Below are 15,757 nucleotides of genomic sequence, written 5' to 3' on the forward strand. Positions count from 1 at the left end.
TGTTAATGTGTGGGGATTGCTGGTCAGTGCGACCTCTAAACTGAACTGAACTGCAACTGAAATGAGGTTGATTGATGAGGTGGACTAAAATTATATTTATCTTCCAATGGAAAATTCAGTATTGCCCCAGTTAACTATTTACAAAATAACTTTATATTGATAATAATATCAGTCAATAAGGTCCAGTCAGATGCTGGGTAATGAAAACATGTACAAGAGTTTTAAAGGAAAGCATTGACAAAACTATTGCTGAAAACTAACCGGTCTTTAATGGTGAAATCCTTCTGTTGCTCAAGAACATGTATTGAGATCACAAGGAACCGTTCATTGTTCAAGAAATTGTACAAAGCATTAAATCCTTGATTCAGGTCACCTTGTTCCTGTGCACGCTTCAAGCGAAGCAGGGATGTGAAGCAGATAATACAACATATGATTTTGTATTAAAAGGCTTTCGGCTTATCTTTAGGTTAGATAACATTGTATGAAAGGAGAATTATAAAATATGTTCGTGAAATTGCTCTATACATATGGATTATCTCAAAAGACAAGCAATAAGAAATATATGTAAAATCTATCAATACAAATACTTAAACTAGATATTACTAGAATGTTGCCTGGGTTTCAACAACTAAGTTACAGAGAAAGTTTGAATAAGTTAGGTCTTTATTTTCTGGAGAGCAGAAGGTTAAGGGGGGACTTGATAGAGGTGTTTAAAATGATGAGAGAGATAGACAGAGTTGATGTGGACAAGCTTTTCCCTTTGAGAATAGGGAAGATTCAAACAAGAGGACATGACTTCAGAATTAAGGGACAGAAGTTTAGGGGTAACATGAGGGGGAACTTCTTTACTCAGAGAGTGGTAGCGGTGTGGAATGAGCTTCCAGTGGAAGTGGTGGAGGCAGGTTCGATGGTATCATTTAAAAATAAATTGGATAGGCATATGGATGAGAAGGGAATGGAGGGTTATGGTATGAGTGCAGGCAGGTGGGACTAAGGGAAAATAATTGTTCGGCACGGACTTGTAGGGCCAAGATGGCCTGTTTCCGTGCTGTAATTGTTATATGGTTATATGTTCTAATTGATTTAGTTTAGTTTAGTTTAGTTTAGACATACAGTACGGAAACAGGCCCTTCGGACCACTGAGTGCATGCTGACCAGTGATTACCGCACACTAACACTATCCTACACACACTTGGGACGTTACAACAATTACACCAAGCCAATTAACGTGCAAAGCTGTACATCTTTGGAGTGGAGGAGGAAACCGGAGATTCTGGAGAAAACCCACGCAGGTCACGGGGAGAACGTACAAACTCCATACAGACAGCACCCATTGTCGGGATCAAACCCGCGTCTCTCGCGGCAAGGCAACAAGTCCACCACTGCGCCACCCTATCACCGCATGCTGCTGTTTGAATTAGGATTTTGAGATTTGAAAACAATCCATTGTATAACTGATGCAAAATAGCCAACGCAAATGAGATAACAGTGGAGAAATTTTTCTTATTTTGGAAACATTCGCTCCGGGTAGGGTTCTGGCCTGTATTCCAGCGATAAATAAGGGAAAGAGAAATTCAACATTGATTTTCTTGCAGTGACGTATATATTGTGTGGTTGTTTTGGTCTTATAGAGTGGTCTAGGCAGTGGTCAGTCCCATAGTCATGCTTCAGGTGTAGTAGTCATCCCCTTGTGGTCTTATATAATCTAAGAGGCATGATGCTTAATTTGAGAGGGGGCATCATCATGAAGCCTGAGAAAAAGAGTGTGAGAGGATCCAGGCTACAAACTCTGCTCTGTGTTCATTTTCCATGGACAGGCATTGTCTACGTGCTCTGCGGTTGGCATGGTGGCGCAGCGGTAGAGTTGATACCTTACTGTGTTTACAGCGCCAGAGACCAGGGTTCGAACCCGATTACGGGTGCTGTCTGTACGGAGTTTGTACGTTCTCCCCGTGACCTACGTGGGTTTTCTCCGAGATCTTCGGTTTCCTCCCACATTCCAAAGACGTAGGTTAATTGGCTTAGTATAAATGCAAATTGTCCCAAGTGTGTGCAGGAAAGTGTTAGTGTGCGGGGATCGCTGGTCGGTGCAGACTCTGTGGGCCGAAGAGCCTGTTTCTGGGCTGTATCGCTAAAATAATTTAAACATGGACAACTTATACCACTGACCTCCTGATTAATTTTCCTACTTGTATGCCTCATTGTCACCTATCCCTCCGCCATGGACTCAAGGTGCTGGAAAGATACTGCCGACCCTGCCTATTGACCCTGTCTCCATAAAAAAATCTTCCAAATCTACTGACAGTTTAAGTGAACGAGTGTCGCAGTTCTTCAACAGTCCCCAGCATTAAGGTTCTAATTACATTTAGATGCTTGTGAGTGGGCCACATTGTTCTCAGACCTGAAGCAAGACAGCCAGAACAGGGAACCCGTTTTACAATTCTGCTACGGCAACAGCCTACCAGGTAGCCAAGGGGAAAGATCAAAAGTTGGAAGATGAGGGATGATCTAATAGAGGTGTAGAAGATCATGAGAGGAATAGATCGGGTGGGCGCACAGAGTCTAATGCCAGAGTAGGGGAATCGAGAACCAGAGAACATCGGTTTAAGGTGAGGGGGGGAAAGGTTTAATAGGAACCTGAGGGATTGCTTTTTCACACAAAAAGTGGTAGGTGTATGGACCAAACTGCTACAGGAGGTAACTGAGGCTGGGATTATTGCAACTTTAAAGAAACAATTAAACAGGACAGGTTTAGAGGGCCTTGTGTAAGAGGAGGTTTGGTTATCATCAACAGTGAACTTTAGGTTATTGTTTCACAAATAAATGAATGCTAATACACATGGAGTGTACCTGAGGCATTGTGACGATCAGATCCTTGACGAAGCTTGTTTCACTTGATTCATTTGACGACTAGAGAAAAGTGGACAAAATACTAAAAAATCCAATACATTAACATGACCAAATAACTTGGACTGACATGGTTTTGTCACTCTCCTTCCCATTCTCACGTTGATCTTTCTGTCCTGGGTCTCCTTCACTGTCAAACATAATTTGGAAGAACAGCACCTCATAGTTTGCTTGGGCAGCTTACACCCCAGCGGTGTGAATATTGATCTCTCTAATTTCAAGTAACCCTTGCATTCCCTCTTGCTACGTCTCTCCCCCACCTCTTCGACCAGTTGCACTGTACTCCTGATTATTTTTACTGTTTGTATGCCTCATTGTCACCTATTCCACTGCCAGCAATGGCCTATTGTGTGCACTACATTTTCTTGACTATCGTTACTTTTTGCTGATGTTCCATTCATTTCTCCGAAGTACCATCTATATCTCTCTAGTTTCTTCGTTTTCTTTATTAGGACAGGTGTAAGGGGTTATAGGGAGAAGGCAGGAGAATGGGGTTAGGAGGGAGAGATAGATTAGCCATGATTGAATGGCGGAGTAGACTTGATGGGCCGAATGGCCTAATTCTACTCCTATTCCCTATGACACTTTCCCCTGACTCTCAGACTGAAGAAGGGTCTCAACCTGAAACGTCACCTATTCTTTTTCTCCAGATATGAAGCCTGACTTGCTTCAGCCTTTTGAGTTTCTCTCTGGTTTTGTCATTGTTCATTATGCAACATTTGAAGAGATCAAGTTATAAATGTTACCTCAGGAAAGAATGTTCTTGTTGCAAAATGCTTATAATCCAAGAATGGGATACTGTTATAATCCCTCAGCAGGCACACATCTGATCCCTCAGTCTGCAGCTCAACGAAACCTTGAAAATAGAAAAAGTTTAACATTTCCAACATTCACTCTGTCACTGGAGGACGTGCTACCCGTGTGATTTTTAAGTCAATTATCATGCTCTAAAAAGTTGCCTGTCGTATTTCACCTTAAACTTTACCGCCGTAACAATATTATGCTAATGAGTTTAGTTTATTGTCACGTGTACCAAAGTGTAGTGAAAAGCTTTTGTTGCGTGCTAACCTTCTATAAACTACAATACATAGACCCCACTATCAATATTATAACCATATAACCATATAACAATTACAGCACGGAAACAGGCCATCTCGGTCCTACAAGTCCATGCTGAACAACTTTTTTCCCTTAGTCCCACCTGCCTGCACTCATACCATAACCTCCATTCCCTTCTCATCCATATGCCTATCCAATTTATTTTTAAATGATACCAACGAACCTGCCTCCACCACTTCCACTGGAAGCTCATTCCACATCGCTACCACTCTCTGAGTAAAGAAGTTTCCCCTCATGTTACCCCTAAACTTCTGTCCCTTATGAGGTGATTATTTTCCTCCCATGTTAGTGGAACCATCTCCACAGCACCATACTCCCTCAAATATAAGAGAAAATAGTCTTCCCAATATGGATAATTTTCCCAATAACTTTGAAATGTCTCTCACACATTTTGTGTTTCCGTCTCATCATCTGGTTTCTGCTCCTCATATTTGCTGTCAGTTGTTTTCATGCACAAGGAACACCTGTGAACTACTTTCTCTGAATGTGATTGTGTTGCTTGCTTACGACAAACCATTCCCACAGATGAAGCCTATCATTTTTATTTACCAAAGGCTTAATGCCTGCTTCGTATTTGGGTTGAGGATTATGCCATAATCAGCTACAATATGTGGACCCACTATCAATGTAATGCAGTGATTATTTCCCTAAATTCCAGTGCAATGTCTAAAATGGGATATGGATAAAACATTTTCCCATTAAATCTATGAAGTTTAGTTAAGGTTTTTATTACCATGTGTACCGAGTTACAGTGAAATGCTTTTGTTGTGTATCCAGTCATTGAAGTGGCATTACATGAAGCCGTCCACAGCGTACAGATGAAGGATAAAGGGTAAAACGTTTAGTGCAAGATAAAGTCCAATTAAAGATATGTATAAAAAGGAATCGCAGATGCTGGTTTATTGAAGATAGATACAAAATGCTGAAGTAACTCTGCGGGTCAGACAGCATCTCAGGAGAAAAGGAATAGGTGACATTTCGGGTCGAGACCCTTCATCAGACTGTCAGGAAGGGGGACCAAGGGGGACTGACTCACAAGACCGCAAGAAATTGCAACAAATTGTGGACGTAGCCCAGACCATCACATAAACCAACCTCCCTCTATTGACGCTGCCACGCTCCTCGGCAAGGCCAGCAGCATAATCAAAGACGATTCGCACCTTGGCCACTCCCCCATCAGGGAAAAGGTATAGAAGTGTGAAAATGCACACCTCCAGATTCAGGGACAGTTTCTTCCCAGTTGTTATCAGGCAACTGAACCATCCTACCACAACCAGAGAGCAGTCCTGAACTACTTTCTGCCTCTTTGGTGATACTCAGACTATCCTTGATCAGACTTTGCTGGCTTTACCTTGCACTAAACGTTATTCTCTTATCATGTAGCTATACATTGTAAATGGCTCGATTGTAATCATGTATTGTCTTTCCGCTGACTGGTTAGCATGCAATAAGCAGCTTTTCACATGTGACAATAAACTAAACTAAACTAAAAGAGATTAATGATACTCAGAAATACAGTATTACCTTTACTATAGTTAAACTTTCTTCATTTAACATTTACTAGTTACCTTCTCGAATTTGTGTCCGGAATTGACTTTCCAAGAGCTCCATTTGGCAATCCAGTTTTTTAGAGAATTGCTTGTCTTTCTGACGTGATGCCCAAAAATATACTGGAGAAAGGGAATAATTGATCAACTGTGAATCAAAGGAAACTAAGTTCCAGGTCAAATAACATTAACCACTGCAGGGGCAACATTTCCAAAACCAGAAGTCTCAAACAGATTTCTAGACAAAGTTTATGAAATGTGACCCTAAAATAATATATAATACTAAATAATAATGCAGAATTACGCTTGTGAAAACCACACTGCATCATCAAATTAAAATGCTCCAATATCTTTAAAAGCATTTCCTTAAATATTTCTTTAAATTTCCCCATACATGGAAAAAGAAAACTGCAGATTGTTAAACTTTGAAACAAAAACAAATGCTGGATGAATTCTTTACAGCAGAGATATATAGATTATTGACTTGTACAGGTGTCAGGGGTTATGGAGAGAATGCAGGAGAATGGGTTAGGAGGGAGAGATAGACCAGCCAGAGATTGAATGGCGGAGTACACTTGCCTACTGCTCCTATCACTTATGACCTTATTAATTCAGCCAATCAAGCAGCACCTCTGGAAAGAGAAGGCAACATTGTTGTTAGGTTCAAAATTATTCATCAGATCTGAAACATTAAGTCTTTTTTCTTCCCTAGATACTGCTTGACTGGCTGAGTTCTTTCAGCATTTAGGTTTTTTGTTTCCCATACAGTGGCTTGAAAAAGTTTTCATACCCCTTGAACTTTTTCACATTTTGTCACGTTACAATCACAAACGTAAATGTATTTTATTGGGATTTTATGTGATAGACCAACATAAAGTGGTGCATAATTGTGAAGTGGAAGGTAAATGATACATGGTTTTCAAATTTTTTTACAAATAAAAAACTGAAAAGTGTGGCGTGCAAAAGTATTCAGCCCCCTTTACTCTGATACCCCTAAATAAAATCCAGTGCAACCAATTGCCTTCAGAAGCCATCTGATTAGTAAATAGAGTCCACATGTGTGTAATCTAATCTTAGTATAAATACAGCTGTTCTGTGAAGGCCTTAGAGGTTTGTTAGAGAACATTAGTGAACAAACAGCATCATGAAGCCCAAGGAACACACCAGACAGGTCAGGGATAAAATTGTGGAGAGGTTTAAAGCAAAGTGCACTTTAGGTTATAAAAAAATATCCCAAGCTTTGAACATCTCATGGAGCACTGTTCAATCCATCATCCGAAAATGGAAAGAGTATGGCACAACTGCAAACCTACCAAGATATGGCCGTCCACCTAAACCGACAGGCCAGGCAAGGAGAGCATTGATCAGAGAAGCAGCCAAGAGGCCCATGGTAACTCTGGAGGAGCTGCAGAGATCCACAGCTCAGGTGGGAGAATCTGTCCACAGGACAACTATTAGTCATGCACTCCACAAATCGGGCCTTTATGGAAAAGTGGCAAGAAGAAAGCCATTGTTGAAAAAAAGCCATAAGAAGTCCCGTTTGCAGTTTGCCACAAGCCATGTGGGGGACACAGCAAACATGTGGAGGAAGGTGCTCTGGTCAGATGAGACCAAAATTGACGTTTTTGGCCTAAATGCAAAACGCTATGTGTGGCGGAAAACTAACACTGAACATCACCCTGAACATACCATCCCCACTGTGAAACATGGCGGTGGCAGCATCATGCTGTGGGGATGCTTTTCTTCAGCAGGGACAGGGAAGCTGGTCAGAGTTGATGGGAAGATGGATGGAGCCAAATACAGTGCAATCTTGGAAGAAAACCTGTTAGAGTCTGCAAAAGACTTGAGACTGGGGCAGAGGTTCACCTTCCAGCAGGACAACGACCCTAAACATACAGCCAGAGCTACAATGGAATGGTTTAGATCAAAGCATATTCATGTGTTAGAATGGCCCAGTCAAAGTCCAGACCTAAATCCAATTGAGAATCTCTGGCAAGACTTGAAAATTGCTGTTCACAGACGCTCTCCATCCAATCTGACTGAGCTTGAGCTATTTTGCAAAGAAGAATGGGCAAAAATTTCAGTCTCTAGATGTGCAAAGCTGGTAGAGACTTACACCAAAAGACTTGCAGCTGTAATTGCAGCGAAAGGTGGTTCTACAAAGTATTGACTCAGGGGGGCTGAATAATTTTGCATGCCACACTTGTCAGTTTTTTATTTGTAAAAAAATTTGAAAACCATGTATCATTTTACTTCCACTTCACAATTATGCACCACTTTGTGTTGGTCTATCACATAAAATCCCAATAAAATACATTTACGTTTGTGGTTGTAACGTGACAAAATGTGGAAAAGTTCAAGGGGTATGAAAAGTTTTGCAAGCCACTGAATATTGAATCTTGCTACAACTAGACACTAAAAGTTGGAGTAACTTAGCGGGTCAGACAGCACCCCTGGAGAAAAGGAATGGGTGACGTTTCGAGTCGAGACCCTTCTTCAGACTGAGAGTCAGAGGAAAGAGAAACGAGAAATATAGACATGATATAGAAAGATATAGAACAAGTGAATGAAAGATATGCAAAATAGTACCAATGATAAAGGAGCCAGGCCATTGTTAGCTGTGGGCTAGGTGAAGACGTTATAGACAATGAGATTCTACAAGGCAACTTTGAAACTAGTAAAATGCCGAGGGTGGGGGAGGGACGGAGAGAGGGAAAGCAAGGGTTACTTGAAGGTAGAGAAATCAATATTTCATACTGCAGGGTTGTAAGCTGCTGAAGATGCACAGATGATTAGGTCACCCACAGTCATTCTGAGTTTAATCCAATTTTGAACAACTGCAATAACACACATTTAGCCTGTAATTAATTCTTGATGCCTTAATTACACAACCACTGTGAGTTTAGGAACTCTATTCATCCATCCATCCATTTCTCCCTGTTCACTCAATCTTCATCCATTAAACTATGAATCCATCAGTTCAGTTTTGTTCCATCATCCCCTTTCTGCTATCCACACATCTCTACGTGGATCCAGCCCACATCCCTCCCTCATTCCCATTATTCCAACTCTGGCCAAAGCAAGTGGCAGGCAAGACAAGACTGCGAGAGCACTAACAGAGATCAGTTATTTTATTGAATAATATTTAACATTGTATATTAAATACTCACTGACAATGAAAATCACCAGCATAACAGGGATCACAAATAATCCAAAGAGAATGGTTTTGTTGGTAGGTGAAGGAATTAGTTTACTACTGTATTGTCCAATTCTCACCTAAGTAGAAAACATAACTTTTAACACTTTTAAAGCAACAAGATCTAAGTCACTAGGAGTTAATAACTAAATGATTAAGATATTAAACCAACTATTTCAATATTCAACTTTGAATGATAGGGTCTGAAGAAGAGTCTTGACCCGAAACGTCACCTATTCCTTTTCTCCAGATATGGTGCCTGACCCGCTGAGTTATTCCCGCATTTTGTGTCTATCTTTGGTGTAAATTCTTCCTCAGAATTATAAATGGTCTATCTCTGGCCTTCTCAGTTGTGAATGGCGCAGTATGTTTTCCCTGTTGCAGGATTTTAAGGGATTTGGAAAGTTGCAGGGATTTATTCTGAAATTTGAATGGTGAAAAACCCATTCCCACATCTTAAACCAAGGGTTGGAATAGTGTTGATTTTTTTGCTGTGGTGTATAATGCATTCTCAGGATAGGGAATTGCAAGATTCTACTCCAGAACTTGTATCAATTCATAATATTTACCAAGGTCTGGAATGACATAACGTATTCATCCTTTAGTTCACAATTCCTGTTTTCACTCTATTAAGAGCAATCATAACGCAAACATCATAAAAGTCTTGCAGGATGGCACGGTGGCGCTGCGGTAGAGTTGCTGCCTTACAGCTCCAGAGACTCGTGTTTGATCCTGACCAGGTCTGTTGTCTGTACGGAGTTTGTACATTCTCCCTGTGACCTGCGTGGGTTCTCTCCGGGTGCTCTGGTTTCCTCCCACACTCCAAAGATATACAAATTTGTAGGTTAATTGGCTTCAGTAAAAATTGTAAATTGTTCCTAGTGTGTGTATGATAGTATTAGTGTACGGGGATCGCTGGTCAGCATGGACTCAGTGGGCTGAAGAGCCTGTTTCTGTGCTGTATCTCTAAACTAAACTAAACCACTGCCCTGTCACCAGATTTATCCAAGCACATGTTTATCTTTTTCTCTTGGTTCATGTGGCTATAAGATCCTATCAGCTTTATTACCATTACCTTCTGTATAGAGCAACATTAACTTGAAATAACCTTTGTATTTGAATGAAAAAATACATTTAGTAAAATAGATTTCCCTCAAATTATATTATGGCAGGACAGGATGTGCAATTCTGTGTACATTATACTCAGCCCGACTTCGGAGGTTCAGTCGCGGGCCCAGTGGACGACATCATCGGGAGCTCGCAGGTCACAGATTAGTCACCTGTTAATCCGGAGCTCCAGCAACAACAGCTGCGTCCGCTGGACTGGAGGGCGGCAGCTTCGACCACCCCTGGGCCGCAGAGTTTGAACTAGCCCGTTCGTGGAGCACGGTTGAGCCGCGGGACTTATTTGCCATCACCCGGTGGGGTCACAACATCGGATCGCCTCAGCGCAGAGGGAGAACAAGGAGGGAAGAGACAAAGACTTAAGACTTTTGCCTTCCATCACAGTGAGGAGGGGTCTGGTGAACTCACTGTGGTGGATGTTAAATTTGTGTTTATTGTCTGTTTTGCTATTTTATTATATGTATGACTGCAAGGCAACAAAATTTCGTTCAGACCAAAAGGTCTGAATGACAATAAAGGATACTTTGACTTTGATATGTAAGGATGCAATTTAGCCCATTATGCCTGTATAGCCTCTTTATAGAGCTGTGTAATCTTTCTTTAATGCATTGAGAAGCTCTTATTTTCAAGTCCCTTATGAAAGTTAACACCCAATCTTTTACCATTGCAACCAGAACTCATTATATTAAAACATTCTCAACCCCTGGCCCACCGAGTCCGCGTTGACCACCGATACCCGCACAGTAACACTATCCTGCACACACTAGGGACAATTTCTTTTCACCATTTTACCAAGCCAATTAACCTACAAACCCACACCTCTTTGGAGTGTGGGAAGAAACTGGAGATCCCAGAGAAAACCCAAACAGGTCATGGGGAAAATATATAAACTCCGTACAGACAGCACCCATTGTCAGGATCGAACCCGGGTCTCTGGCGCTGTAAGGCAGGAACTCTACCGCTACACTATCATGCCACCCCAAGCCTTGGTTCTTTTTGCAGTTACCTTAAGTCTGTATCCTTTGCTTACTAAACTTTGTGGCAGTGGAAGCAGTTTTTTTTTTAACCTATTCTGTAAGATTTCATGAAATTTTGAACATCCGTATTAATTTATTTTTCTCTTAAAAGAACAACCCCAGTTTTGTTAGTCTCTCTATCCCCAGTCATGGTTACATTCGAGTAAATCTCCTCTCCAAGGGCTTTCAACCTTATGAGGATGAGGGGTGATCTTATAGAGGTGTATAAAATCATGAGAGGAATAGATCGGGTTAGATGCACAGAGTCTCTTGCTCAGAGTAGGAAAATCGAGGACTAGAGGACATAGGTTTAAGGTGAAGGGGAAAAGATTTAATAGGAATCTGAAGGGTAACTTTTTCACACAAAGGGTAGTGGGTGTATGGAACAAGCTGCCAGAGGAGATAGTTGAGGCTGGGACTATCCCAATATTTCAGAAGCAGTTAGACAGGTACATGGATCAGACAGGGATATGGGCCAAACGCAGGCAGGTGGGACTAGTGTAGATGGGACATGTTGGCCGGTGAGGGCAAGTTGGGCTGAAGAGCCTGATTCCACGCTCTATGACATGAGATGGTGCAAAGAATGATCTCACCATTAAAATAGCACAAATAAAAGCAATCGTTTGAATGTACCTCTAATTCTGATATTGAAATGTCATTTGTGTTTAATACACATTTTATTTTGTCGTCCATCATTTCTGTAATGTTACATTCCAACGGACCGTCTGCACTCCTGAGAACGAAGATCTTAACGTCACTTTTAGAAAGATTTAAACTATCTTTCTTGCGCTGAAAAATTTAAAAAATGATCAATGGAGAAATAAAAGTTAGAGAATGCCTCAAAATAAGTGAGCTGTGAATGTCAAGCATCTGAGACAATGAAAGAGCTTTTTATTACCATCACTGTTATCAGGAGTTGTTTTTCGTCAATAACCTCTGTGAAGTTGTAAAATATAGGATTCTCGTGGTATATCATATTGACTTGCTGCTCAGATCCACAGAGGCGAAAAAATACAGAGTAGTTGCCTGGAATCCTATTTTGCATAAATGGAGATTCACAGGTCCAGTTCCCTTGATCAGCTGAACAATTCTAGAAAACAAACAGATAGCAAGGTGTATTAAATCATGAGAGGAATAGATCTGGTAGACGCATAGAGTCTCTTACCCAGAATAGATTTGTGGACCAAGGACATAAGGTGAAGGGGTTATAAAATTTAATAGGAATCTGAGGGGTAACTGTTACACATAAGGTGGTGGGTGAATGGAACGAGCTGCCAGAGGAGGTAGTTGAGGCAGGGACTATCGCAAAGTTTAGGAAACATTTCGACAGGTGCATGGATAGTAGGTTTGGAAGGATATGGACAAATGCAGGCAGGTGGGAGTAGTGTAGATGGGACATGTTGGTCGGTGTGGGCAAATTAGGCCGAAGGGTCTGTTTCAATGCTGTATCACTCTATGACTATGACTCCAGCATTAACATACAGAGTTCACCTCCAAATTAAATTGTAACGTCATCATCTGAAAAATCAGTTTTTCCACGTTTCAGGAACAGGAAGATAAAATGAACTTACAATCCATGACCTGCGACCTTCAGATAATGATATCTGCATCTGTTTAACCACATCAAAATTTCTGCCGCTTATTGTCATTCTTCGTCCTCCACTGTAAATAAAAACAGAAAGAAGAAATCAAGACTTCAATAACAGATAAATATTAGTAGAGGACAGGGGGGGTCCCTCTGTATCAAATAAGACTAAGATTTCGCATTTTTGGCCAGACTAATATATGTTTGCATCTTCCTACGTAATGTGTGATATTTGACATGGGATATCAAATATCATTTGACATTGATATCCTGGTGATCAATCTCAATGTTACCTTGTGTAACATTGATCATTATTAGAAATAAAATGTTACTGTTTTGGAATTAATCTTTACTCCCCAAGAAGGCTTAGGAAGTTCAGCATGTTCCCAACAACTCTCTCAACAACTTCTACAGATGCACTGTGGAAAACATTTTATCGGGATGCATCACAGTTTGGTTTGGGAACAGCTCTATCCAAGACCACAAGAAATTGCAGCAAATTCTGGAAGCAGCCCAGACCATCACACAAACTAACATCCCTCCCATTGACTCCATTTACCCTGCCCCGAAAAGGCCAGCAGCATAATCAAGGACCAATATCAAATATGATACAAAAGCAGATGGAATGGCAGGTAGTGCAGAGAAAGCAGGGACTGCAGAAGGACTTGGACAGGTTGGGAGAGTGGGCAGAGAAGTGGCAGATGGAAAACAGTGGAGCAAAGTGTGGGGTCATGCATTTTGATAGTCGGAATAAAGGCATAGACTATTTTCTAAATGGGGAGATAATCCAGAAATCGGAGGTACAAAGGAAACAAAGGAGGTGCTAAGGGAGTGCTGGTGCAGGATTCCCAAAAAGTTAATCTGCAAGTCGAATTGGTAGTAAAGAAAGCAAACCTAATGTTAGCATTTATTTCAAGAGAACTTATATACAAAAACAAGGATGTAATGCTGAGGCTCTATAAAGCCGCATTTGGGATATTGTAAGGCCGCATTTGGAATATTGTGAGCCATTTTGGGCACCAAATCTGAGGAAGGATGTGCTGGCTCTGGAGAAGGTCCAGAGGAGGTTTACAAGAATGTTCCCAAGAATGAGTGGGTTAACATATGATGAGCATTTGACGGCACTGGGCCTGTACTCGCTTGAGTTTAGAAGAATGAAGGGGGACCTAATTGAAACATACAGAATAGTGAAAGGCTTGGATAGTGGATGTGGAGAGGATGTTTCCACTAGTGGGAGAGTCTAGAACTAGAGGTCATAGACTCATAATTAAAGGAATGTTCATTTAGGAAGGAGATGATGAGAAATTTATTTGGTCAGTCGGTGGTGAATCTGTGGAATTCTTTGCCACAGAAGGTTGTGGAGGCCTCAGTGGATATTTTTAATGCAGAGATAGATAGGGCATGTGTCAGAGGTTAAGGGGAGAAGGCATTAGAATGCGGTTAAGAGGGAGAGATAGATCATCCATGATGGAATGGTGGAGTAGGGCTGAATGGCCTAACTCTACTCCTATCACTTATGACCTTATGGACTCTGGTCACTCCCTCTTCTCCCCTCTCCCATCGGACAAAGGATATAGAAGATACTAGACTAAGTAGGACCCGTTGGGTCCCAGCATCACCGGGTTAACTACAGCCCTGTCTGGACTGACGGGACACGAGCGCAGCTTCTCCACGCTGGCCATATTTCCCACAAGTACAGGAAGGGTTGTAAGCTCACCTAGCAGGAGGGACAGGCAGAGTTAACTGGGTTTAGCGCTGCTTCTCTGCGCTGGCCCGTCTGACTGCAACCAAAGATCCAAAATCCTATAGTGGAGGATCTTTGCTGCCGACCTCTCTGGAGGGGGGGGGTACTGGGGAGGGGACAGGACAGTGCCGGAGAGCCGGCTGGGATCATCCTGGCTGCGGATGAAGCGAAGGTCTGTGTCACGTCTCCCTCCTCCAATCACAGCGCTCTATCCTCAGTCCCACCCCCCCCCCCCCCCCCCTCCCTCCTCCAATCATCACGCTGAATCATGTCCTGCCCCCATTGCCTGCCGACCGACGTCTCTCTCCTCCAATTGGCGCCTTCGATCACCGGATTTTAAAAACCGGATTACAAAAACCTCCACCTCTCAAAACATGGAGGGGACGTGTCCCCTCTGGCCCCCCCGGGTTTTCCGCCCCTGGTCCTGAGCTACTATCTACCTCATTGGTGACCCTTGGACCATCTTTGATTGGACTTTACTGGGTTTAGCTTGCACTAAACGTTATTCCCTTTATCATGTATCTGTACACTGTGGATGGCTCAATTGTAATTGTGTATTGTCTTTCATCTCACTGGTTAACACTCAATAAGCTTTTCACTGTACCTCTGTACACGTGACAATAAACTAAACTGAACTGATCTTTAACAGTCTGAGAAAAGGTGTTGACCCAAAACGTCACCCATTCCTCCTCTCTAGAGATGATGCCTGTCCCGCTGAGTTACTCCAGCATTTGGTGTCTAATCTTTGAAGTTGGAGCTTCCAATTTGCGGTCTGATGTTTGGCTAAACTGTAAATTCATTGTGGGCAGATTTTGAAACAATAGGTGGCTTCTTTAATAAATGCTGATGAGGCTGCTGAAACAGTGGGTAGGTGAAAGCAGCACCTGAGTTCTTGCTCTACCTACTTATGCATTAGATTTAAATACTGGGCAACTGATCATCCTTGCTAACTTCTGAAATTCACAACCACAGACATCCCCGGGAGCATCATTGCTACTCAATTGTTCCAGAAAGGAACCACCACTCTTGGAATGCATAAAACACAATATTACATGCCAGACTTGCACCATGAAGCATCCTTACGGCTGAGTCAGATAACTGACCTCTTCAGAACTGGACCTGACATCAGATTTTGAGTTTAGATATTAGAGGTACAGCGTGGAAAGATACAGACCCTCTGACCTGTCGTACATACCACATACTAAAACAATCCTACATACGAGGGACAATTTTTACCAAGACCAATTAACTTACAAACCTGTACATCTTTAGAGTGTGGGACATGGAGACGCGGTCACAGGGAGAACTTACAAACTCCATACAGACAGCACCCATGGTCATGATTGAACCCGGGTCTCTGGCATTGTAAGGCAGCAACTCTACCACTGCGCCACCGTGTCCAAATACCCTTTACTCCCCAGCCTCGATGAGCATGTTGTGGTTTATCATTTCCAGGCCCATGCCATAATGGCTGTAATCTAAATCACTGAATGAATGATACTTTATTGTGACATGTTT

At 42.0% G+C, this 15,757-nt stretch overlaps 1 protein-coding gene across 1 annotated transcript in view; it reads right to left on the reverse strand.

Moving 5' to 3' along the window:
* The window catches only part of plxnc1 (plexin C1), an 87,309-nt gene that overhangs the window by 30,753 nt on the left and 40,799 nt on the right, over window positions 1–15,757 (reverse strand). Inside the window, exons 11-18 of the mRNA XM_055652797.1 lie at window positions 12,482–12,572; window positions 11,809–12,000; window positions 11,544–11,699; window positions 8,744–8,849; window positions 5,595–5,696; window positions 3,654–3,763; window positions 2,851–2,910; window positions 262–389 (exon numbers count right to left, since the gene is read on the reverse strand). Of these exons, the coding sequence (XP_055508772.1) occupies window positions 262–389; window positions 2,851–2,910; window positions 3,654–3,763; window positions 5,595–5,696; window positions 8,744–8,849; window positions 11,544–11,699; window positions 11,809–12,000; window positions 12,482–12,572 (945 nt within the window). The remainder of the gene's footprint in view (window positions 1–261; window positions 390–2,850; window positions 2,911–3,653; window positions 3,764–5,594; window positions 5,697–8,743; window positions 8,850–11,543; window positions 11,700–11,808; window positions 12,001–12,481; window positions 12,573–15,757) is intronic.

Source organism: Leucoraja erinacea, chromosome 22, assembly GCF_028641065.1.
Source record: "Leucoraja erinacea ecotype New England chromosome 22, Leri_hhj_1, whole genome shotgun sequence".
Taxonomy (NCBI): domain Eukaryota; kingdom Metazoa; phylum Chordata; class Chondrichthyes; order Rajiformes; family Rajidae; genus Leucoraja; species Leucoraja erinaceus.